The following is a 25,039-nucleotide window of genomic DNA, read 5'->3' as shown; positions in this document are numbered from 1 at the left end:
CACGAGCGCCTCTGAGGGGGCGGCGGTGCCGCTGCGGCCGGGGCCGGCACGGCGGGCCCCGCGCCCGCCCGCTGCAGGGAGGCGCCGTGCCCCGGCTCCCGCGGCCGCAGCGGGCCCGGAGCTCCGCTGGCACCGGGCTCGCTCCCAGCGCCCGTCCCGGAGCGGCTCTCCCGATCCAGCCCCGGTCCCGCGGCGATGGCTGGGAGAAGCGGCTGTACCCAGCTCGCGCGGCAGGCACCGCTAGGACCGGGACCCGGATCCCCGGGCCCGGATCCCGGGCCCGCTCCCACCTGAGCGCCTCGGGCTCCGCGCAGCGGCGGCAGCAGCCCCGCTCCGATCTCCGGCAGCGCTCCGAGCCGAGCCGAGCCGCGCCGAGCCGAGCCGCGCCGAGCCGAGCCGAGCCGAGCCGAGCCGAGCCGAGCCGAGTCCCCACCGCAGAGAGCGGAGCGGGCGCGGACCCGCCGGCATTTACGGGCTGCACTCGGCTATTATTTATTAATCATTATTGTCATTATTAATTATTATTTACGTAATAATTTTACAATTAAGGAATTATTAATTATACATGACATAATGAGTTATTTATTACTCATTAATTATAAAATTAATTGTAAAGTAGTAGATAATTAAGCATCAGTGGTGACCTCATGGATAATATTTACACAATTATACCTGCAGTAGTAAATCAATAACATGAATGATGGTCTCAAGAATAATGAATTACAAAAATAACTATTGAGTAGTAAGGTACTGAGGGAGCCGAACCGAGCTGCGCCGAACGCAGCGAGGGCACCGAGCTCGGCCCAGCCCAGCCGAGCTGCGCCGAAGTGCCGAATCCAGACGACTGCGGCCGGAAATAGTCGAGTTCAGCCGTGAGCCGACAGTAGCCGAGTGTGGCCGAAGAGCCGATTATAGCCGAGTATAACCGATTATAGCCGAACCAATCCGAGTTTAGCCGAGTGCAGCCGAAGTGAGCCGAAGAGCCCTGTGGGGCGGGGCCCGGGGCGGGCTCAGGTGCGCGGGGCCCCAGGGCGGCTGCGCGGGGCGGGGCCGAGGTTATTTAACTCCCGAAAATGCTCTCGGCCGCCATTTGCTCACTCTGAGCAGCTTGGGGTCGGCGGCTTTGTGTCCGGGCTCCGCAGCCCGGGCCAGGAGGCGCTCGGCCTCCCCTGCTGTCCCCGCCTCTCCCCTTCCTTCTTTCTCTTCTTCTTTTCTGCCTTCTCTATAACCCCTTCTTTCTGTGCCTTTCCCACCTTTGTCTCTCCAAAGCCGACTCCTTTCCCTCCCTTTTCGGCCTCCCCCAACCCCTTTACCCCTTTTCTTCCCCCTCCCCGTATTTCTGTTCTTTCTCCCCTAAAGCCTCCCCTCCTCTTCCCCCAAACCCGACCTCCCCCCACTCATTCCTGTCCTGTCCCTAGCCCGCTACTCCCTTCTATTCCCCTGTCTCCCTCCTCTGTCCACGGTCCCTCTTCCCCCATCCCGGCCTTTCCCTTCCCCTCCCTCCCTCCCTTCCCTTTCTCATCCCCTGCTGTCGCTCCTCTCTTCCCGTCCCCCCTTTCCCTGTTTCCCCTCAGCCGCGGGGCTGGGGGTGCCGGACAATAATAAAGCCCAGAGGGCCGGAGCCCGGCGCCCCCGGCCCCGCTGGAGCCCCGGGCGGGGTCCCCGTGCGCTTCACGTGAGGGTGAACGCGGGCACCGCCGGGGCTCCGGCTCCCCACGGGGACCCCTCGTTTGGAGGGGGTCCTGGGGGAGCGGGGGGTAGGAAGGATCCCCTCCTGAGGAGGGGGTCCTGGGGTGGGGGGTTAGGGGGAGCCCCTCCTCAGGAGGGGGTCCTTGGGCGGGGGTCGGGGGGGTAGGCAGGGCCCCCTCGTGGGGAGGGGGTCCGGGGGAGGGGGGCGGGGCGGAGGGCGTTTTCCCCTCCAGGCCCCGCCCCCTTCCCCGGACCCCTCCTCCGGACCGGGTCCCGGGGGGGGGGGGGCGAAGCAGAGGGGGTCACATTACTCCGCAGCGTGAATAAACAGCTAAAAAAAAAAAATAAAACACCTCCCCTCCTACCCCCCCCCACCCCACCCGCCCCCCTCCCTCCCCCCCGGGCCCCGGTCAAGAGGAGGGGGTCCCCCGGGAGGGGGTCCGGGGAAGGGGGCGGGGCCTGGAGGGGGAACGCCCCCTCCGCCCCGGCCCCCTCCCCCGCCCCCCCTCCTCCGGAGGGGGCCCTGCCTAACCCCCCCCAGGACCCGCTCCTAATGAGGGGGCCCTTCCTAAACCCCCCGACTACCCCCCCACCCCCAGGACCCCCTCCTAAGGAGGGGTCCCCCCAACCCGCATCCCCTCCCGACCCCCCCCAGTGTGATGCTGGGCAGGCCGGAGCCCCGGCAGTGTCGGGCGGTGTGTTGGACCGGAATGGGGGGACCCGCAGCGGCTCCGGCCCCGTGTGGGGACCCCAGCGGGGGGCGCCGGGCTCCGGCCCTCGGGGCTTTATTATTGCCCGGCGCCCCGAGCCCCGTGGCTGCGGGGAAAGGAGGAGAGCGGAGGATGGAGAACGGGAATGGGGCAGCAGAGGGGTGGTTGAGGGGAACGTGACAAGGACAGAGGGCAGGGGGGAGAGGTCGGGGTGTGCGGGACAGCAGGGGAGGAGGGCTGGGGGGAAGGCAGGGAAGGAGAAGGAAAGGATGGATTGAAGGCAGGCTGAGGGGAAGGAGGCGGAAGGTATCGTGGAAAGGGGGCAGGTGGAGCTGGGGTGGGGGGAAGGAAGAGGGAGAGGATAGGGTAGGGGTGAGTAGGAGAATAGAGAGGTAGGATGGGGGGGCGGGTAGGAGGGGGCCACCCGGGGGGGGAGGGAGGGGAGGGCTAGGGGGGAGAGGGGGGTAGGGGGGGGGAGGGTGTAGGGGGTGGGGGAGGGGAGGAAGGGAGGGTAGAAAGGAGAGGTATAAAGAAAAAGAAACACAAAAGAAAAGAAACGCATAAGAAATACAGCGAAAAAGAAATATAGGGCGCGGCCCGGCCGCAACCTGCCTCACCGAACGCCGAGGAGCAAATGGCTCCACTGTGCCCTCAGCGCGCCTTAAATACCCCAAAGCCCCGCCCCGCGCAGCCGCCCTGGGGCCCCGCGCACCTGCACACCTGTGCAGGCCCCGCCCCTCACACCTGCGCAGGCCCCGCCCCCGGGGCCCCGCCTCCCCCCCGCCCCCCGCGCCCGTAAATGCCGGCGGGTCCGCGCCCGCTCCGCTCTCTGCGGTGGGGGCTCGGCTCGGCTCGGCTCGGCTCGGCTCGGCTCGGCTCGGCTCGGCTCGGCGCGGCTCGGCTCGGCTCGGCTCGGCTCGGCTCGGCTCGGCTCGGCTCGGCGCGGCTCGGCTCGGCTCGGAGCGCTGCCGGAGATCGGAGCGGGGCTGCTGCCGCCGCTGCGCGGAGCCCGAGGCGCTCAGGTGGGAGCGGGCCCGGGATCCGGGCCCGGGGATCCGGGTCCCGGTCCTAGCGGTGCCTGCCGCGCGAGCTGGGTACAGCCGCTTCTCCCAGCCATCGCCGCGGGACCGGGGCTGGATCGGGAGAGCCGCTCCGGGACGGGCGCTGGGAGCGAGCCCGGCGCTGCCGCTGCGGCCGCGGCCGGCGCGGGGCTGCGGTGCCAGCGGAGCTCCGGGCCCGCTGCGGCCGCGGGAGCCGGGGCACGGCGCCTCCCTGCAGCGGGCGGGCGCGGGGCCCGCCGTGCCGGCCCCGGCCGCAGCGGCACCGCCGCCCCCTCAGAGGCGCTCGTGGGGCCCTGCCCGCTGGCACCTGCGGCTCTCCTTCCTCTCCACACTCCGTGCCTCCGTCTGCCCAAGTCTGGGGGGACAGGGACGGGGGAGGAAGGGGCAGAAAGAAAAGGAATGCGGGGAGAAGAAAAGAAGAATAGGAGAGCAGGGATGTTTTGGGGGGCAGAGGGACGGGGGAGAAGGAATGCGGGGAGAAGAAAGGAGTGGTAGAGGGGGGAGAGGAGCGGTGGTTTTTGGAGGGCGGAGTAAAGGTGGGGGAAATAGAGGGAAAAAGGGGAACACGGGGTGAAGAAAGGAGGGCTAGGTGGGGTGGGGGAGGGATGCGGGGAGTTTTGGGAGACAGAGGGAACGGGGACAAAGACGAGGAATACGGGAGAAGACAGAAGGGGAAGAGGGGGGGAAGCCGAAGCCCCCACGACTCACCTGGTGAGCCGGGACAAGGAGCTCCTAGTCTCACCGCGCTCACAGCCAGCACCTGGCCCCCGGGCCGGGATTAAATCACCTCGGCCCCGCCCCGCGCACCTGTGTCGGCCCGGGGCCCGCCCCGCTGTCACCCGGCCCTGCCTCCTGGGACGCTCCGGGGCTCCGTGGTAGCTGTGCTTAATGTACAGGTCAGTGGGAATACCTGGATTTATCTCTTCTATCCCCAGAGCCAAGCAGTCAGTCCAACATTCCTGTCTACTCTGGTGCCAGCCACTGTCTTGCGTTCCAACTCGCTCCTCAGATGGAAAAAGGCAGGCAGGAATGTCAGGAAGCATATTTAATAGAGAAGGAATCTTGAACTGCATTCAAGCACTGCCCTACTCTTCCTCAGGATTGGGACCATAACTGCTGAATGCTACTGGCAGTGAGGCTTCTTCCCAGCTGGGTGATCCTGTGTCCCAGGCTCCGCAGTGTGGCTGGACACACAGGTAAGGCTAGGGCTCAAAAACTGTTGGCAGTGAGGTGGAAGTTTGTTTTGGTAAGCGGTGTCATCTTGCCTGGATGCTGGGGAGCAGGCTGGGGCAGAGCTGCAGGTCAGTGGAACCAGCCCTGCTCCAGCAGTGCTGTCACCATGTCACTGCACTGGGGCAAGCACAAATCTGTCACCTTTAATCTGCCAGAAAACAGATGCAACTCAGACATTATAGATTAGGCATGCAACATGTCACAGGTAACAAAATGGATTAGATAGCAGTGTATATTAAATAAATCTTTGTAAGTAAAAAAGGAATCACAGAAACAATTACTGAGGAACATGTCTGCAGGCTCCGGTCTAGAGCTGGTGGGGTTTTACACAGCAGCAGCCCAATTCACCATAGAAGGACGTGTAGTGGGAAGGAGTAAAATCCCAGTCACTTTATGCTCAAACCAGGTCTGCCTTCCCGGTGGTACAGAAAGTGCCTTCAGAGTTGGTGCTGTTAGAAATGAACAACCCCAGTGTTAATTAGGTTCATTAGTAAATGCACACAAACAGGAGCCAGAGCAGAGCTGTGTTCCAGAGTGCCAGATTTCATTTGGAATGCCTCCATTGCAAATAGGAATGCAGAAACGATGGAAAACAAATCACTGTACAGAGAGAATGACAGGGCTCAGCCTGTTCTCAAAGGCCAAATGCCAGCCCAGATGCTTTGTAGCACACGTACAGCTTGGCAGTAAGGAGGCAGTTTCAGAGATCTAGAACAGAGACCTGGACATGCTGTGTCAGGGCTCTGCTGTGCCTCGACACTCTTCTAGCACTTGTACAAAAATGCAACATCCAGCCCATCCTTCTGGATACAGAACAACAGTGATGTGCTTAATGAAGAGAGTTGCTTTTGAGAGACAGCCTGTGGAGAGAAGGCTGCCAACAGCTTTCTCCTACTCTCCTGGTTTAGGAACACAAGGCTCAACGTGCTTTGAAAAAAAAAAGTCTGGTATGAAATTAAGAAAAATGCTCATTTTTCCAAGTATATGATATTTAATTGTAACGAAATAAAATCTGAAAATGTTTAAATCAATTAAGAAGTAAACATGAGTTGTAATACTATACCTGTAAAATTATTAATTCCGTTCATTGCCATTAGAAATTGTGTAAAATATTTATTAAGGGCTTTGCCTACAGAGGCACAACATAAATAGAGTAAGTCCTGCTGAAATGTGATCAGTTCACAACTGGTGCGGGAGCATCAGCGAGGCCCCCCCAGGTGCCCGTGGCAGCCCCGGGGCTCGGCCCCGCGCTGCCGCGGCTGCTCCAGAGCCCAGCACCGCGCAGCTGCCGTGCCACGAGCCCTCCGAGTCCCTCGGGCAGGTGCCAAAGCCAGCAGAACGTGCTTGGAGAAGGGAATAGGTGCTGCCAAGTTAATCCACCCCTTCAAACCCTTGGGCATTCTCCACGGCCATGAGGAGCTTCTCCCGCAGGTCCTCGAAAGATTCATACAGAGGTAAGTCTAGGCGGTTAAAGCTGCAAGGGACAAGGAAAGAGTCACTCACATAATCCCTGGAAAAGCAGACTTTTAGAGAAGATTGAATAATTCGGGGTCTTGATTAAGAATGCAGCTTGTGGTCCACAGTGTTCCCTGCATGCCTCACACCTGCCCAGGGTGAGCTCTCCAGTAACTGTGCTGCCTTCCTTTGGAAAGCTGGAAGCAGGAATTTGGTAAGAATCACTTCGGAGAGGAAAAAAGCCAACAGAAAGCCCCTCACTGTATTTAGATGATGGAAAGCAATCTCTGTTAAAGGACTGATTTCCTGAACTCAGCAAAGATATTCTGGATTTAAAGGACAGATCCTTTGCTCTCTGGAGGGAAAAAAAGATTAAACATCCGAGAGAAAATCTTCCAAAGGTAAAAGCTAGCAGAGAACTGGAACCCAAAGAGGATGGGTTGACTTTGGAGTGTGTTCAGAGTAGTATTGTTGATTGTGTTTGGTAGGTTTTGTGCTTTTGTTTTCAGTTTGTTTTTTTTTTTTAATTAAAGCTCATTATTCTATAGAATTATTAGTTTCACAGAAAGATCCCCAAGTCTGTACTGATACTCTCTAAGATAGTTTTCCAATTCAGCACCATTTTTCTTTAAAAAACCACATTCCTGAAATGTGACAGAGCAAGACAAATTTGTACTGGATGCTTTAATATTTGCAATATCTATAAACCAGGGTTAAATTATCTTATAATCTTACATTTGTTTTGAATTCTCCAATGATTTCTATGGCTGTTTGGTAATGTCTGACTTGCTGTAGTTAATTACATCCACTTACTAGGATGTGGGAAATAAAATACTATCCTTCAATTTCCCAGTTTGTGAAGGCACTGGGGACCCACAGGATCAGATGCTGTTTGATGCAGAGCTGAGCATGGTCAGCAGCGTGGCCCTTCTGGCAGGAGCAGCTCTGGAATTTATGCTTTGGTGACTTACCAGGTGTGAGCCCGGGGCAGCTTATCAGGACTTCCCCACTGCTCTATTGTAAACAGTTGAGGACCATTTGAACCTGGGTGAAAATGAAAACCGTATGAAACAGAAATTGCTACAGAGACTGCCTCAATATTATCTTTAACGTGAAATGTTGGCATCGGTTGTGGGCTGGATTCTTCGCCTGTAACAGGTACATTAAAGGAACGTGAGCGTGGTTCTTTCTTTCCAAGCCCAGTGAGCTGGTTTCAGAGCTTGCCTAACGCCCAGAAGTCAGCTCAGAGATCAGCATTTAGGCCTGAGGCTGGCTGGGCTCCCCCCGCCGCGCCGCGCCGCGCTCACCGTAGAGTTCAGCAAATCCGTTCATAGGCACGCGTGACGTCCCGGTCACAAACTGCAGGAGCCGGATCCGCTTCTCAGCGTCCATCAGCAGAACAGCCTGTTGGCAAATGGCCACCATGGACACCCCGCCCTGGCCTGGACGGCCCCCAAGAGCCCCCCAAACCAGCACGAGGCACCTTTTGTGTGAGCCAACCCCCAGGACACAATGGATTGCTGCTGCTCCAGCAAAAGCTACAGCTGCCCTCGCCTGAGCGAGGTGGGAGCAGGTCCTGCCCCCCAGCACAACACCCCCTTCTTAGCAGTTTTCTTGAAGAAAAATGATTGCAAAAAAGGGCAGTAACTTTCACTTACAGGACCAGTCAGAGGTGGTGCCAGCCTTACCTTCCAGAACCACTGGATAACAGGATGATTTGGGCAGTACCCATTTTTGTAGATGGTGTGTTGTCTCCAGTCATTGACATCGACATCGCCAAGGCCACACATCAGTAACTGCAGGGAAAGAGCAGGGTGGGATGTGAATGAGTGTGTGCTTCCCTGCACTCAGGGGTGACGAGGTGGCACTGCCCCTCAGGCCTCTGACCTCCAGTCATTTATGCACACACAGGGGAGTCAGAGCTTCTTCCCAGACTATTCCAGCTACTGGAATATAACGTGACAGCAACTTCCATGTGTTTGGCTCAAATGTGACTGGCAGAGGCATGATGGCACTTATCCACTAAGCTGCTTTCAGAGGCACACCCCCAAGCACCTCCCTGAGTGCAGTTCTTTGCATGTCATGAATAGATTTATTAATTAGGAAGAAACATCTAATTTCCAACTCTGAGCAAGGCAGCTGTGGCTGCACATTCCCTCAGGGAGAGGGCTGGATGACTGAAGAGCCCAGAACATGGAGCATCTGTCAGAGAACTGTCAGCTTGGGGCACCAAATTGACTCACCTCCAGTTCATTTTCATCAAAAATTTTAATCAGATCAATAGGAAGCAGTTCTGTGAATCCCTAAAAAGAAAAAGAGCAAAGGTAAAATTCTCATCCCACATAAATCCTTATTGAAAACATCAATGACCAAATTACTTCAAGCTCAAATAATTAAACTTGAAAGAGAATGACTTTATTCTCATAAGGGAAAGATGATATATTCTTACAAAAGATGAAACTGAAAAATCATAAACATAAGTATTCTATTTGCATTCCCTCCCTGCTCCCTTTACACAGACACCAGTGGGCAAGAAATCTGTGTTAGAAAAAAATCCCTACTTTTGTGAAAGAAAGGAGCTAAAGAGCCTCACCTCCAGAAAGGCATTCATTTGTTTCTGCACTCTGTTGACAAACCGCCACTGGATGACCAGGCTGCAGAAAGAAACCAAACCCCATCAGAAAAACAAACTCATTAGCAGGCCTTAGCCAAGTGTTCAGAGGTTTCAGCAACTCCAAGTGCTTTCAGTTTGTTATTTACAACTTCAGCAACTTCAGGCAACTAAGAGCTTTCACCAGTTGTTCCAATTTATTGGCTGGTGCCTGATGGAATTTTGAAGAAACAAACCAAAACCCCCAATGACTATGACCAAATCACAGTGGGAATATTTTCGCTCCTGTAGGTTCCTACGTGAGCAGACACTATTCCTCCAGAGCACTGAGTAATTAAAAATTCCCAACAAAGTCTGTAAGCTCGGAGGAGAGCTGTCAGCATCTCGCCTATAAATCAAGAAATAAACTGCAGCATCACTGCTTTCAGTGCCAGTCACCCACAGCACAAACACCTCACAGGTGCAGGCATAAAAAATCAGTTCCAGGCATGGAATGAATTGGTCCAGGTCCAGGCACTGGAAATGAATTCCCAATTTGCATTAATGTATCAATTTTAATGTCTTTCACCTTGGAAAAGGCCCTGATTTAAAATGCCAGCAGATATAAGTGAATTTAGCATTTTACATCCTGGTAGGTGAAAGGACTGAGAAAGCTGAAAATAAAACCTAGTTTCAGATTTGGCCAATTTTTGGTAGGAATGCTGGCACTGGAATCCTGGCTCTGGTCTGTGCCTGGCAGAGGAGGACAGTGGGATGAGGGTCAGGCTGGACAGCACCTTCTGGCTCGTCTAAACTTGAGCCAGGTTGGAGATGCACGTTTCCATGGGGGGGAATTTCAGGAGGACAAAGCGTGTCATTCAATTTACTCTTTGTTCTTATGTCTGACTGGATATAACCCAGGATAACAGATGTTTGCAGCGACCCCTGATGCTCCTGTGCAGTACAAAGGACAGGAATTGCAGCACAAGTGCTCTGTCTCACCCCAGGCACATTCCATGGTGATACTCACTCAATGTATTCCCGCTTGTTTTCATTCGTTACCATGATTTCAGACCCATTGGGCTTCAGGTCCACTTGATATGTCTAGATTTCAGAGGACCAAAAAACCTCTGGTTATTTGAGGACATCTGGGAACCCACTCTCCCTGAGCAGCATTTTACAAGCAGTATCAGGAAATCATTAGTAAATTGATTTACACTTTTGAACAAACTTGTGCTGACAGAAAACTGGCAGAGGCTGGCTATTTACTAATAGTTTTATTATAATTATTATTTATAATAATAAAATTATATATTTCTATAAAATATAACCACTAAGTACATACTTTACATATACAAAATTATAATAGTTGTTATAATAAAAGAAGCTAAATCACCTATTGAAACTGCCAAAGCCAACCAGTATATTACAAAACCTCTCTATTCTGTGGCTTCAATACTCTTCCTAGTTCTTGCACCACGTCCCAGCTGGACTGTGGGACACCTTTATTGCTCCTCCTTGCAAGTGTTTTACTCAGCTGCACATCCAGCTTGTCCCAGAGATGGTGTGGCTCCCTGACAGGAACGTGGCAGCCCCTGGCCCAGCTGGGAACACAGCGAGGTGAAGGCTGAGCAGTGCATCCACCACCACGGGACTGCTCAGTGCTGAGGTACTTGTTGGCAGTAAGCACTTCTAAGATGTAAATAACCTTTACACACCTGTCCAAAGTTCTCCTCGTCTATGCAGAACATGAGATCCAGCTCTGTAGGGTCATTTTCCAGGATCCACTTCAGAGAGTTGTAGTATTCGCTGTCCTAGGGCAGATCACAATTAGGCAGTTTGAAAATGGGCAATTAGAGCAGAGCTGTAGAAACCCACGGGCCTGTGAGCCCTGGCACGAGTTCAGTGGGGTCTTACCACTGATTCCATGTCCTTCAGCGTTATGGGCTTCCCCAGCATCATCTTGTAGAAAGGCCTGATGAAGAAGCCTGCAAGAGAGAGGAGAGCGTTACGTGCCCTGCTCTGCACCTGCACATTCCATAAAGGTGTGACTGCTTGAGGGCACACCCCTGGCATTTCCTGTTACCTCCTGACTGCCACAGTCCTGCAACTGCAACAGCATCATAGCAGCTCAGGTTTGCTGAGGCACAGAAAGTCCAATTTTTCAGTTTCTACAATTACCCACTAACTACCACACTCCACTGACCACCCTAACATTAATGGCAGAGAGAGCTGGGGAATTGAGCTCAGGGCACTTAAAATCACTGCTCCTCTCTCCAAGGAGCTGCCTGAAAACCAGGCTGCTGAGCTTCTTCTGCTCAGGATTCCTCTGCTTCTTTTTCTGCACCAGGGCTCAGGAAAATCTGATAAGTAATGTCTGCCTGGTGTGAGATTTCAAAATACAGCAGAAATGGTAATTAAATCCTTCAGCAACAATTTTACATATCAAAATAATTTTACATATCAATATATGCAGTTGACCCCCTTAGTCTGGCTGCAGGTTTGCACAGAAATGACTGATCCAAATTCCATGCTTCTCCTCGAGGAACAGTGCTCATGCTGGTTCCAGCAGAGAAAGGAACAGACCTTTGCTGAGTAAGGCACTGTCATTTTGTGAATCACCATGTAAGTCTCATCAGTGCCAGTCCCAGGCTGCCCTCGGGCAGGTGCACTTCCCTCCCCACAGGCAGAGAGCAGGAGCAGGACTCACCGTCCAGCAGCTTCCCGTGGTACACGGCCAGGCCGGCCACGCGGCCAATGAACGTGAAGTACGACAGGTGGTCTTCGTTACAGAGACCTGAATTAGGATTAATCTGAAGTGTGTAGTTGTCCCTTTTTTGGGGAAAGAAAAAAAACAGCTAAAGAACCAAGTCTGTAAATGCGCACACACTCAGAAATGTTAATAAATAACTTGTGCCTAGGGGCATGTCCCTCCAACAGCACTTGGGGCTGTGTCCGAGTCCTTTCCAGTCTGTCCCACCACGGAGCCACTGAGGGCTGAAGGGCTGAGCCAGCAGCAAACCAAACCCACTGTGAGCAAGAGACGCCCTCTCCCCTTGCACTGACGGATTGCTCCAGGGTTGCAAAGCTGGGCAGCCCCCATTTTACAGCGCTGGGGGGCTCCTGCTGTGCACACAGCTATGTCCCAGCGCTGCGACTGGGCACCGGAGCAAAGAGCCTTTTCTGTGACACTGCTCCCTTCACCATTCCTGGCCTCAACAACCGCAGTTCTGCTGCCCTGGATATTGTCTGAGCAATGGAAATGTTTTCTGGGTTCTCAAGGAGAATTCCAGAGGCTCGCTGAAGGGCAGCAGGAGCAGGGCAGTGTGGCTGCCCAGGGCACCCTGGGAAGGAGGAGCTACTCCTGCCCAGAGCAACTTTGCCTCTTTTGCAAAATGTAATGAATATCCCTTGAGAATACAAATATTTAATGGACACTTACGTTGCTGAGTATTCAAAGAGACCATAGTAAGGGTTAAACATCTCCTTGGACAAGAGAAAAAACCATTCTCTGGCCACACCTCCGTAGTCAAGTCCTTTTTCTGACTCAAATTCAATCCAGAGTCTGGCTTTTAGTACATCAGGTCTCTTCACAGACATGATTCTTCTGTAGGACTCCTCAAAAATGTTATTTCTGTGTAATTTCATCTCAAATCTGTTGGGTATGTCAGCCTGTGTGAAAGAAGATCAGATTATTCTTGTTAGTCTCAAGAAATAAGTCTTTGAGCAAATTACTGGTTGCTAGCAGCTCAGTGACAGCTCAGAAACCTGGTGCTCCAGTACCCCATGGTTTTATTGCCCAGTGCTCTCTCAGCCCACAGGCTGAGAGCATGGGGGAAACTGGGCCAGTTCCAGAACAGTGCTGCAGACTTCTATGGTAAATATTTGATGAAAATGACAAGAAAAGTATCAAAACAAACAAAACAAAAAAGGAGAAAACTGACTGTGCTCTATTTTAAGGGCTTTTGCATTTATCTAGAAAAATATGAGTCTTAAAGACTTAGAAAAGCTTTTTGTTGAGAAAGCCATCAAATTCAAACTTTGCTTCGTGTTCTGGCTGCTACGTGAGCCCTTCTCGAGCAGCACAAGGGAGTAAGGTGGCAGTGTGCCCTGCAGCCCCCGAGCTGGTTCTACTCACAGGTTTCTTCAACTTCTTGCGGAAATAGTCGTATTTCTGCTTGAACTCCCTGGAGTACGGCACTGCCTGCGGGGAGCAGCGGGAGCACACGTCATTCCTGCTTCTGGGGCACCCACAGCATTGCACAGGATTGCAGCCCTGCTACCCACACCTCGTGCTGTGGGCCCCCCTGAACCCACCCACGAGGGACGGCAGCCAGGGGATTTAAAATCCCACAAAACGACGTCACTTTACTCTCATCATTTTACTGCTGATAAGATGACTTTACTACAGCCATTAAATATTTCTGTGTTTCCTTTACTTAAACACTACGTGAAAAGCAGTTAAAGTAATTCTGTTTGTCATGGCACCAGAAATATTATTGAAAGCATTCAGACGAATCCTTAGTGCTTGTGTGAAATTCTTCAGCTCCTGCTTTCCCTCAAAACCAACAAACCAACCATTGTCAGTCGCTCGAGGATGATAATTTCATTTCTTTCAAACAAACTTTCTCAAATAGTCTCTCTCATTTATGCTCAGCACTTCTGGAGAGAGGCCTGTTAGCAATTTGCACAGCGCCGTGTGTGAGGATCTCCAGTTCTAAATGCCTGATAAATGAGTAAATCCCTCCAAAAGCAACTATGGTCAAAAAGTGATTATTATTGGTATTATTACTAAGCAATTGGCATTTAACTGTGCAGCAGGCTCATCTGCTGTGTCCTGAAACTCTTAAAGGTTCCAAGGACTTCTGCAGAATAAAAAGGTACTCCTGGCACCAGGAAACATCTTGGGATTGGAAGTCTGATCACTCAGAATACCATAAAGTGGCATAAAATGGCATAACCCAGCAGAAAAAGTCAAAGAATCACTCTTTGATATTTTAAATATTTGACAATGCAGTAAAATGCTGTGTTTATTTTTTTCTAAGGCTGATATTCTTAAACCTCTGCAGGAAGCTTTATGCCTCTTAAACAGACAGACCCATTTTTTGCCTTTTTTTTCCCCACTTTGAATCTACATAGGCCCACCTGTCTCCTCTCAAGTGTGAAGAGCTTTTCATTGCCTAGAGATCCCAAAATAAACAGAACGGTGTGTCAGCTCAGTAAAATCCTACTGTCAGTAATGACCCAGGTAATGGGTACATGGGAGCACTTCTCCAGAGCCATCCCCAAACCTGGACAAGCTGGGAGGCTGCCCAGAACCTGGTGTGACGTTCCCTTTAGGGAATGCTGCCTTAGCATGTGGACTGGCAGAGCTCCTGCTCCCGGGCTGCCCACGCTGATCTGGGGAGCAGGCAGGGCTGCTGCTGCCCCAGCTGGGTGGGGTCATTTCATGGGTACTTACTGGGCCCGTGATGGCTGGGTTCTGCAGCCTGGGGTCTTCCCACTGCGTGATTTTATTATCTGCAAATAACAAAAGGAATGATCCAATGGCTTCTCTGGTACCACACTGTGAATTCCTGTTGTTTGTTTCTCCCTAGCACTGCTCAGGTCTGTCAGGGTTAGCAAAGGCTTGTGTCTCCCCACCCTCCCCAGCTCCAACACACTGTTTAGTTGAAAACATTCACTCAAAAACACAGAACTACCCCAGAACCCAGGGAACTTGCACTGCTTTGATGGCAACATCTGCAGGAGTGAGTGAACTTTTCATTTGAACATGGGCTGGGACTGGAGATACACAGCCTGACAGGTAAAGGAACCCAGAACTTTTGGCAGTGACACCCTGGGTTACTGTTTGGAAATTGTGCCTAGACAGCTGAAGTATCATACTTCTAATTTTGGAGGGAATAACATTTTTCCTAGACTCTGATTTAATGAGAAGGTAAAAGGAGGCAGAACTGTCCTGTTTTGGTGCAAGCAAATCACCCAGTTATGACCAGTGGAGATGCTGGCAGTGGCACAACAGTTCTTTCCATCTACAGCTTTGAAGAGCACAGGAGGATGACAGGAAAGGTTCTACAGGACCTTGGTGGGACTCCCCTTCCCTGCCTCCAGACAGCTGCTCCTCCCAAGATTCTGAACACGACAGAATCACAACAGAACAATGGTGTTGCAACAATAAGACAATGCTCCAAACCCCATCCCAGGTGCCACCTGCAGGGGCGAGGTGTTGGTCACCCTTGGCCTGCCATCCCTCTGCTTGTTACAGACACTGCTCTGGGTTAGGAACTGGCTATCAGGAATCAAGATTGCATTCTCCATGTCTCTGGAACTGGAAAAGCCCTGCAAGTTTGCATCCCAAGCTGGTTTAAGAGGGAGTGGGATCTGAAAGGTGTCATTCAGCAAATGTTAACTGGAGAAAATTCTAAATGATTGCAAGCACATTTCAAGACATTTGATCTATCAGTTAATTAAATAGTAAAATACTATTTTATTTCCCTTCACAGATTCAAGCTATTTATCACTGATGGGAATGCTGGAGGGCTGCCAGCCTGAGCTCCAGAGACCCCAGAGATGCACGGAGCAGAGCTGCTGCCAAGGTGGACACGCAGCCCAACCCTTTCCTTTTTCAACCCCTACACTGGAATTCCCTTCTACAAAGTTCTCTGGTGACCTTCTTGACACCAGCAGCCACAAACCACAGTGCCAGTTTTCTGTGGAATCAGAGGTAACACGAGTGGAAATGACTGACAATGTGTCAGCTCTTTGCTCTCTGTACTTCAGGGTGTGCAATGACACCAATGAATCTCAGTCTAACTTTCTTTTTCTTTTTTCTTACAGGGACTCCAGGGCTACAAGGCTCTGGCATGAACCACTTCACCTGGAACTGTAGCTCAGGATTCTCTGTCCTATCCCAAGTGGACGTGGATAACAAACTCATTCTTTTTGAAGAACATTTTCAAAAGTCTCAACATTTTCAAAAATTTCAAAAATTTGACTCTTCCCACCAATACAATTCTCTGTCATAAACCAGGCCTTTGAGGATTCCCTCTTCTCCCTGCCTTTCCAATGGGGGCACTATTTCCCTGAAGTCTGGGACCCCCTGCCAGACACAGAACTCTCACAGCCAGACATCCCCAGTGCTGATGGCATCAGAAGGGCTACTCCAGGTTGGATTTAGGCACTCCTGTCAATACATCACAGGGTGAGATAGCTCATGACCAGGTGATGGTATTTTTCATGCCCTTTTCAACCCAAATTCTGCTAATTACTGCCATTCTGAGTAACACTTTGCAGTTCTCCTTACACAGCCCGTTCCTGCACACTGCAGGGCCATTTGCCAGACTCACTCTGAGTTCCCATCCCATTCCAGTGAGCCCCTCTCCCCCTTCCTGCTTCCTGCTGAACTAAGGAGTGCTTCCCTCTAATTCCTTGTGTAAATCACTGATGCTTATGGTGAATACCACCGTGTGCAGGTGGATGTGGACAGACTTTGAGGGGAGCCCATTCAATGGATCTATCCTCCCAGTCTGTGAATCACTGCTTCAGAAAACGGTTGCAGAATGGCTGTTTTCCCTTCTGATCCCTTCCAACAGCACGTGCCTGGGGGCTCCCAGCAGTGTGCAGGGAACACCAGTGTGTCCATGGGCCCAGAGAGCAGGGAAAGGGGCTCACTGTCACACCCTGGCACCAGTCACACTGCTGTGCTGCACCAGTGCTCAGTGCCCTGCTCCCTGTGCACAGCAGAGGGGCTGTGCTGGCTGCAGGGGACTTGGGCAGTTTCTTCCAGGGATGAGAAAAACATTTCAAAAATAGGACAAACAGCGCTGGAGAACTATGCAGCAGAGGTACAAAACATAGCAGGGAAGCAGGACATGCCCAGCAGCTGACTCTGCCAGACTTGTCCTGCTGGTTTTGTGTGCTGGCAGTGGCACAGCCCCTGGCCCTCCAGGCCCCCCAGCCCAGCCACCACAGCAGGGCTCAGGCTGGGACCAAAGGGACCTCTGCTGGAAACAGGCAGCATTACCAAAAGCTTCCAAAGCTTGCCTAAACTTTTGTGAAAAATGCTATATAAGAAGCTAAATCCACTCAGCTCAAAAGAGACTAGAGGGAGAATTCAGATGCACATAAATTTTGCTTCCTAACAGTTACAAATTCTTTGAGGAATTCTAATTAATATATGACTTTAACATTCCATTTTAGGGACTAACACATGCTCAAATAGCTTCAGGAGACTGAAAAATGGAAGAGTTTTAAGAGAGACTGGGAGGCTCAGCAGTTACACAGATGTTTTAAATGGCACAGCTTTATCCTGTGACTCCTTTGTGGCAGCAGTTTAGAATCATTGGCCATAGTTATATTTCCAGATCTCTGTTGGGAAAAACAATTACAGAAAGGATAAAGGATAATAACTCTGTACTGAAGTTTGGAAGAGGTTCATCAGGTGCTTGACAAGTGTATTATTTCTAATGTTTAGTTGAAAGTATTTACACCATTTCAAAACTGCTATTGCTTTAAAGGCAGTCTTTTAATAATGACTTAATACTGTCATCTCTAAGGATGAGCGTGGGAGTCAGTGGTACTGAGGGACAAACCTAATTCTGTCAAACATGGGTAAGTTTAGGTTTTAACTCTCTGTGCACGCTCCTCTGATGGTTATGAGAGTTTGCTGTGGCTGTGAAGAAATGTCTTATTATAAGAAGACCCAGCCAGCCTTTGTGGGCTGCTTTGTTTCCAAACACCAACAAAACTCACACAGCAGTTCTGAGATGCTCTAGGAAGACAAATCTACAAAGAAACATCACTTACACTAAAACTCCACTAACAGAACTGGAGAATATTAATGGGCTGGTGCAGTTTCACATGCTCTAAATAGGAAATAAGATCAGAATCAGCACTGCCACAGACCTGAAAGCAGAAGAAAGTACTTCTCAATGCTAATTGCTCCACTGCCTATATGTGGAGCTGTGGCTACAGGATCTTTTCTCATCTTATTTTCTATTCCTAGTTTATATTTTAATTTATTAAGTGCAAATAAGCCATGGGATCATCAACAACAACAACAACAACTCCAAAATATCAACAAGAACAAAATAAACCACAGAGAGGAAATGTTAATGCTTCACAAGTCAGAGAGGGACAAAGCTTGATGAGCCAATTAAAGCAAGCTTCCAGTGAATGTACAGTACCGTAGGAGGGCACTAAGTCTCTGGTATCAATGTCTCCACATATCAACACCTGGCTTCCTAAATGAAGAGTAAAATCACAAAGCTTTCACTTCAATACTTAGTACCTCCCTTTGTCTATTTGCTCTAGTACCTGAGTGCTTACTTACTATGGTCTATATAAAATGTTCTTCCATCCAGGTGTATTCTTTCCTCCCAGCCAGGCTGGAAATGGGAAATAAAAACAAAGAAAAGAGAGAGTAAATGAAATAATTCCAGTCTCCCACAGCCTGAAGCAGGGCATTGCTCACACCTACTGGACTTGTCTCAAAGATGCTTATGAGGAGGAAACCCAAGTGCCCAGATGCACGATGGCAAGGCCACAAGTCCAGGCAGACTCACACCTAGGTCTTATACAGGTGACTGCATCCCGTGCAGGGAATACTTTTTATGGTGGAAACCTCCTGCCTCAGGATTCCCACCCATTTCCTCTGTGAGCAAACAATCACAGAGAACAGATCACAGATTCGTTTGAAAGTTTCTGCTCCCACTTCTGAGAGCCATGTGGGTTATTTACTGTAAACGTGTAACCCAGGCTCCCTGTACAGTGGGACAAGAATGTCCTAAGCTAGTCCTCAGTGCTTCCCCTTTCAGCTGTTCCCTTTTCTCATGTCCCAGGCGCCCGCAGTGCAGAAAGGAGAGCGGATGGCAGGCTGTAGGACAGGCAATGCTGGCCAGCCTGGGCTGCCAGAAAACACAGAGGAGAAATTATTTCACTTCAAGCTTGTTGGAGAAACTCCTGTTAAATTCTGTAGTCATCCCAACCTCGCTCCAAACCAGGAGGTTTAACTGAGGTGAAATCTGTTACTACCAATCTGTTGCTAGTGACAGGTCAGGCTACCCTGCTTTCACTGCAGGTTTTGCCCCTTGCAGTTAAAGAACAAATTGTAATTGGGCCTTCAGTGCCTCCAAGGCTAACACACGCCCCATGTACCTGGACACTGCAAGAGCACAGCTGTTTCCTAGAGCCAAAGAGCATTCCTGCTGCTGTGACCAGGAATGTGTCAGCTTTCACACATTACTCTCTACCTCTAAGGGCTGGGAGTATTTTAAAAAACAAAGCAAAGCTCTGCATTTGACATGTCTATAAATCCCCATTATACTTTGATTACAAGTATGACAAAACTTCTGACATTAAATTGATGAATTGCTCTGCAAAAGATGGGAGTTTAATTGAAAAATCAAAATTTATTCTGATTTCTAATTGCTAGAATATGCTGGTGCACTGACAGAGCTTGCTTGGCACAATCTGCTTGGTTTTTCCTAAGCAGTGATTATGATTATCTAAAAGCACAGTCAGACACAGCCCAGGTAAGTGTGTGCAAAGCCCAACACTTCAGTAGCACAGAAAAATGCCATGAGCAGAGGCTGGGCTGGCTCTGGAGGGCCTGAGCAAGCCCCAGGGCACAGCAGGGCTCCAGAGCCTCCAAGAAGAGCTGCAGCAGCCTGTGCCCAGAGCAGAGCAGAGCCCTGGGACAGGAGGTGTAGGTCAGAACACAGGCACAGCATCACTTACAGGAAGAGGGCCCAAATCATTGGGGTTCAGAGACGCTTTGGATCTCAAATGCACCGGAAACTTCAGCCGTGGATCCTCCTGGAACACAGGTATGCAACTGTAAATCCAACAGATCAAGGCAGATCTACAAAGTCAGGCACAGACTCATCTGGAAATCCCCCTATGTTACAGTTATTCTTGTCTTTTCGGACAATAAAACAAAACATGACTTATTAGGATTTCTACAGTGCAATGAATTTTCCAGTGCTGAGTGAGTTAGGGTGATGTAAGACCTGACTCCATTAAATGTGTGCTATGTCCAGGGATATGCTTCAAAAACCACAGGCCTGTTCTTAGGACACACCCCACAAGGGCTTTTACATGCACATGCACGTTTTTGGCTCTTGGAAGCACAAAGAGCAGCCCTGCTGAAACAGGGGCATGCGGGCAGAGGCAGGGGTGGGAGCGGGGGGCCTTGGCTGGAGCACCCTTACCCAGGTGGTGGTCTTGGTGTTGTGGTCGATGAAGAAGGGGCGGCCGTTCGGGGCGATGCGCATCTCCCAGCCCGGGGGCAGGAAGCTCTGGGCCCCCTTGTGCTGGGGCTTGGGCGAGTTGTAGGGGGACGGCTGTGGGGACTGAGGGTTGGACAGGGTGTCCTTCACCGCCCTGCGCACCGGGGAGTCCTTCATGCCCTGCGGAGAGGGAACAGCACCGCTGTGCGCTCGGGCTGCAAAACCAACCCGACTCGGCTTCACAGCAAACAGCTTTCATTCAGGTGTAATTCATACAGAATTAAATGCTGGGACTGATTTACTAGAACTTAATTAGCTCTATCTGTGCCTTCTAACATGCCCAGTTCTTTGCTGTAAAGGACACGGTGTTCTGTGCCTTCCTCTGCAATGACAATGCCCCCAGTATTTACACCTGATTGTACCTTACCCTGCACCTGCCCTGGATGTGTCCATATTTCATTTTACCAAGGAAAAGACAAAAGCAGTATTTTGTGCTTCAGGGGCAATATATCTCATTTACAAGAAAGCCTGTAAGTGCAAGGCTGTGTGAGCCACAGCTCTTCAACCTCTTAAGCACAAAGAGGAAATCTGAAGAGCTGGCTCTCCTCAGCACAGCCATGAGCAGCTGAGAAAGAGTTTGAGCCACAGCGCCAGAAGTCAAACACGCACAGGCTTTGATTGCGTAGGGAGCCACTTCAGCTATTTAACCACGTCCCAGTGCACACCAGCCCACAGCATTTGGAAAGACACTCAGAAGCAAGGCAGGGCCCGCTGTCTGAGGGGGCTCACCTCGAGCGGCGCGGACAGCGTGACGGTGGGCGAGCTGAGGCTGCGCGGCCGCCGGATCTGCGGCTCGCTCAGGTGGTTGCTGCTGCTCGCGCCCGGCCCCACCATCCCGTCCTCGGCGAGCTGTCCAGAGCAAAGCCAGGTCACCAACGTCACCAACACTGCCCCCGCGCAGGACACACAAAACTGATGGCTGCTCTCAACCAGACTGCCTTAAAGGCCATAAAGGGCATTTAATGGAATTCCACTGCAAGGCCAAGAACCTATGGTTCTATTAATGGCTCGAGCCGACTTTCACATTTAATTCAAACAACACATCTGGCTCCTTTTAAGAGCTCTTCTGCATCTCTGGAAACTCCTTCTCTTGCAGCAATCACATTAACCTGGACCTTGACATAATTAAAAGAAGTAACCAAACCATCCTAAATTATTGCAGCTTTTTATGATTCTCTGTATTATCGTGACAATTTAGGATATTTGCTCCAAATTTCGGATTTCTGGGAGCTGCCCCAGCTGACTGACCCTCAGCCCAGCCCAGGCTGGCTCCAGGAGGCAGCGGTACCTGCATGATGGGCCGTGTCCACGTTGTGGTCCGGTTGTTGTGGTTGACGTAGTAGGTGCGGCCCTTGGCGTCCTTGCGCTCCTCCCAGCCCGAAGGTAAGCCCGGCGTGGTGTGCACGTAAGCCACAGAAGGCTGCTCAGGCAAGAAATCATTGAATTCTTATTTTATAATAGCTAAAAAACATTTAAAACTCTGTTGTTTGTAAAAAAAACAGCAACTTGTTAACTTACACTCTTCTTAATCACAACAACCATATGGAAAAATCCAGTTTCTGATTTGATTTAATTCAATTCAAGCTCTTTATCATGTGCGTTTGAATCAAATATTTTTTTTCTCCCAAGAGATCTTTTGGGTCAGTTTGACACAGATTCAGCAAACAGACAAGCTTATATGCCCACAAACATTCTATTTTGTTACACATAATGACAAAAAGGAACTCTATGTTTTAGTGAGTTTTCCTTAAAAGGCTGAGGTTTCCTCCTTTTATCAGGATGGATAAGTAAGAGTTAAATACCCATGCAGTCAAGATCCCCCTGCTCTCTTCTTTACCCCAGGGTGTCTTGAATCAGTTGCCAGAAACTACTGTGGGTTTAGAAAGTTAATTTTAACCATTCTGCTCTGTCACAAATGCTGCACTCAGGGCTTCTGTGTCCCAACACCACCAGAAAACCCCACACTGGAGCCTCAACTTCAGCATGACAAAAACTTTTAGTGAAAGCTCCACAGGCTCCCTGTTCTAAGAGAAGCACACAGGTAAGGGAAGAGTCACGTCCTGTTGCCCACAGGAACTGTGTCCCTGTGTGTCCTGCCTGTCCCCAAAACAACCAAGCATGAGTTCATAGACATGAGCTAGAACTGGAACCAAGTGGGATGAAGGACCTGCCTAATTCAGAGGCTGATGCACTACAAGCTCTGGGGTTTTGCCAAGAAACAGAAAAGACCTCTGGAGGCTCCTGCTGAAATCCAGGACACGATGCATTCTCTTCCTCCCCACTATACTCCTTGCTTCAGCAAGAAAATGAACTTAATTCTTGTTCCTGCTTCATCTCTGCCAGACCCTTCGCAGAGCAACTGCCATAGGCAGTGCAGGTGCTGTTTAAGAGCAGAGCACAGCTGCCACAAGGAACTGGAGAACTGCAGGGATAATGGAGACAGGAAAGGAGAAGAGATATGGGATGGGTCAGGAGGCTGACATACTCCACTAGGACCAGATGAGAATCCTTCTCAGACTCATTTCCTTCTCTCCTGGAGAGCCAAGGGCTATTTCCCCTGTGCTGCTTCACAGGGCTGGCAGGCAAGGAGAACACCTTGCCCACGCTGTGCCAGTGGCTGTCAATCCATCAGTGTGGGGTCAGGCACTGACAGCCACTGTGCAAACACCCCACAGGGTCTCAGTACAGCTCAGGCATGAGGACGCTGCTTCTGGGCCTGGGCCTGTGGGTCCTGCTCCAAGGAGGGGCTCTGTAGGGATTCTGAAGGCAAAACCAAGGTGAGCAGAGGCTTTCACTGCTGACAGGTTGTTTGTCTGCAAGCACCAGGTGCCCACAGAGCCAAGAGAATGCAGCCTTTGAAGACAAAGATTTAGACCATGAATCCTGTGTGAGTCCCAACTCCTCCACAGACCTGGGGCTCTGGGTGGAAATGCTGAACAAAGACAAGGGGGGTTAGACACTGCAGCATGGTGAGGTAAAACATCTTGGTATGGCTGCACTAATGATGAGTCAAAACATTAATATTTTGCTCTAAAAAGTCAAATCAAGACAAGATGCTCTTCCAAGGGAGTACCACTACTGTGCAAGTTCACCTAGCACAATTAACTAACTACTAATGAGTCAGGCATTTTATTTAGACTTTGCTATTTGCAAGTGTGCTCCTCTGGTTCTAAAATTAAAAACCAGTGAATATAGACAGTATAACAGAATGATGCATCAACACCCGAAGTAAGATTTATTTATTTCCCAGATGCAAATAGCAATTTATACCAAGTATAAATTAAATTTCTTTCTCTGAAACTAATTCTGCAGGAGGGCCTAAATTCATAAAAGCCATTTATGACAGTTACTCTAAATGATTTCTGTCAAATAACTCCAGACTGGCAGTTAATTAGGTTAAAGGTTCAACATATATAATTAGATTAAAGTTCAATATAGATTAAACCCACTTTCCTTGTATTGCACATTCAGCAAAGCATATCAAGGATTTTATGGGATGATCAAACTACAGTCTTGTACTGCTTGGACTGCTGAGGAACTGCTGCAAAATGAAACTGGCATTCAGTAAGACCATTAAGAGCTCTGTGCTATATCACTGTACCCCCAAGGCTCTCAAATTAAGACCAACTTTAAGAATTAAAATTAATTAGTCTAAATGGAGAGTAAGGGAAGACAAGAAGATACAGGATACAAACACAGTTACATGTACAATGATTTGATGTCTCTAATCACTGCAGCTTCCAGTACCCCTTTTAAAAGAATTAGCTGCTGTAGCTTTCATTTTTCAGGAGCACATGGCATTTACTTAATACACAGCTTTGTCATAATTCAATATCACATTTGTGTCCCTAAACCTTGCCAGTATTTGAGTACAATTGCAGAGTTTGGAGAAATGTTGAGAAAATTTGGGACAAAAATATCTAAGTTTTCATTCAATAGCTGTATTTCATCCAACACATAGCTGCTTTAAAAAAAAAAAAAAAATCCTCATTGTACAAGACCTAAATGTCCCCCCGTTTTATTTAAAGATAGTGCTTGATAAAGAGTTTATTACCGTTGGCTCCTCGCCCCCTGTGACAGTTGAAGAACGAGCTCTCCTAGAGGGACCATTCTGCTGTTAAATGATAATTCATGTTACACAGATTTACTGAAGAAGGCCACAGGCTACTGTCACATCTTTAGGAGCAAGGCATCAGCCACATTTACCAAGAGAGAGCAGTTAGATGGGCAATAGCAAATCTGAAAGGCATCAGCTGCTGGTAACCAAGGCAGAACCCTGGAGGAGCACCGGATTTAGGAGGAACATGTACCCAGCAGCCAGAAGAGAAATGATCATTAGCTCAGCAAGGATGAAATGTGCTTAAGCTCAGCTACGAGGGTGTTTAAGGCAGTGCTCTCTGTGCTGATTTGAAGATCAGGAAGCAGGAGAAAGGCCTCTCTCTCCCCAGCCCAGCCCAGCCCAGCCCAGCCCCTGGCCCCAGCGTGCTGAACACAGCAAGGAAGAGCACAGCAGCCTTGTCCCTGCAGCCAGGCACAGAGGCTGCACTGGGACCCACCCAGGGCCCACTAAATAACTGCTGCAGCTGCACTAAATAACTGCTACAGCAGGGGAAAATCCAGCCACGAGAAATCCTCTGTGGTTTCTGGAAATGTCCACCCAAGAGAAGCAGAGACAACAAGCAACACAGACACAGCAACTTTGCTAACAAATGCACAGGTTTTCCATTTGCAGATTCACATGGGACATATAACTTTTAAAAAATGAAGAAAAAACTCTTGGAAGAAAAGTATAATCTTTTGAAAGATTCTTTTGCAATCTAACCAATCTTATTCAAAAGCACACCTTGCACACTCCTATTTTAAGTGGTCTCTGCACCTACTGCTGAGAGGTGGCAGAGAGAACAAACCTGCCACCTCTGCAATCCTGCAGGAGAGGCACCACTTCCTGTCAGCTGGAGCACAGTGTGCTTGGTTCTGACAGGAGAGAGAAGCTTTCTTTACAAAACTTCTTAG

The 25,039-nt window shown here is 50.1% G+C and overlaps 1 protein-coding gene and 2 long non-coding RNA genes across 11 annotated transcripts in view; 1 reads left to right on the top strand and 2 right to left on the bottom strand.

The window, feature by feature from the left end:
* LOC135289869 (uncharacterized) overlaps nucleotides 1–9 on the bottom strand; it is a 7,936-nt gene extending 7,927 nt beyond the window's left edge. Inside the window, exon 1 of the long non-coding RNA XR_010352598.1 lies at nucleotides 1–9. This exon is cut by the window's left edge and continues 1,841 nt beyond it. This is a non-coding gene — a long non-coding RNA (uncharacterized LOC135289869).
* Nucleotides 10–3,120: 3,111 nt separating this feature from the next.
* LOC135291035 (uncharacterized) lies at nucleotides 3,121–5,616 on the top strand. Its single transcript, XR_010353904.1, has 2 exons — nucleotides 3,121–3,421; nucleotides 4,396–5,616. It is a non-coding gene; the product is annotated as an uncharacterized LOC135291035 (long non-coding RNA).
* The window catches only part of LOC135291032 (E3 ubiquitin-protein ligase NEDD4-like), an 89,659-nt gene continuing 69,435 nt past the window's right edge, over nucleotides 4,816–25,039 (bottom strand). For 3 of the 9 annotated variants that reach the window (XM_064405025.1, XM_064405024.1, XM_064405028.1), the window contains 20 exons: nucleotides 24,081–24,140; nucleotides 21,315–21,446; nucleotides 20,756–20,875; nucleotides 19,949–20,146; nucleotides 19,476–19,553; nucleotides 18,070–18,124; nucleotides 17,924–17,980; nucleotides 14,200–14,258; nucleotides 12,877–12,942; nucleotides 12,181–12,410; nucleotides 11,449–11,570; nucleotides 10,656–10,726; nucleotides 10,457–10,552; nucleotides 9,769–9,842; nucleotides 8,742–8,802; nucleotides 8,392–8,451; nucleotides 7,837–7,944; nucleotides 7,456–7,552; nucleotides 7,120–7,192; nucleotides 4,816–6,167 (listed from right to left, as the gene is read on the bottom strand). In XM_064405025.1, the coding sequence (XP_064261095.1) occupies nucleotides 6,065–6,167; nucleotides 7,120–7,192; nucleotides 7,456–7,552; nucleotides 7,837–7,944; nucleotides 8,392–8,451; nucleotides 8,742–8,802; nucleotides 9,769–9,842; nucleotides 10,457–10,552; nucleotides 10,656–10,726; nucleotides 11,449–11,570; nucleotides 12,181–12,410; nucleotides 12,877–12,942; nucleotides 14,200–14,258; nucleotides 17,924–17,980; nucleotides 18,070–18,124; nucleotides 19,476–19,553; nucleotides 19,949–20,146; nucleotides 20,756–20,875; nucleotides 21,315–21,446; nucleotides 24,081–24,140 (1,920 nt within the window). In that variant the 3' untranslated portion in view covers nucleotides 4,816–6,064. The remainder of the gene's footprint in view (nucleotides 6,168–7,119; nucleotides 7,193–7,455; nucleotides 7,553–7,836; nucleotides 7,945–8,391; nucleotides 8,452–8,741; nucleotides 8,803–9,768; nucleotides 9,843–10,456; nucleotides 10,553–10,655; nucleotides 10,727–11,448; nucleotides 11,571–12,180; nucleotides 12,411–12,876; nucleotides 12,943–14,199; nucleotides 14,259–17,923; nucleotides 17,981–18,069; nucleotides 18,125–19,475; nucleotides 19,554–19,948; nucleotides 20,147–20,755; nucleotides 20,876–21,314; nucleotides 21,447–24,080; nucleotides 24,141–25,039) is intronic. The other 6 variants (XM_064405026.1, XM_064405021.1, XM_064405027.1 and 3 more) reach the window with 4 other exon arrangements.

The sequence above is a fragment of the Passer domesticus genome, chromosome Z (genome assembly GCF_036417665.1).
Source record: "Passer domesticus isolate bPasDom1 chromosome Z, bPasDom1.hap1, whole genome shotgun sequence".
In the NCBI taxonomy this organism is placed as follows: Eukaryota; Metazoa; Chordata; class Aves; order Passeriformes; family Passeridae; genus Passer; species Passer domesticus.
The sequence above is the reverse complement of the archived record's forward strand: the minus strand, read 5'-3'. Positions and strand labels throughout refer to the sequence as shown.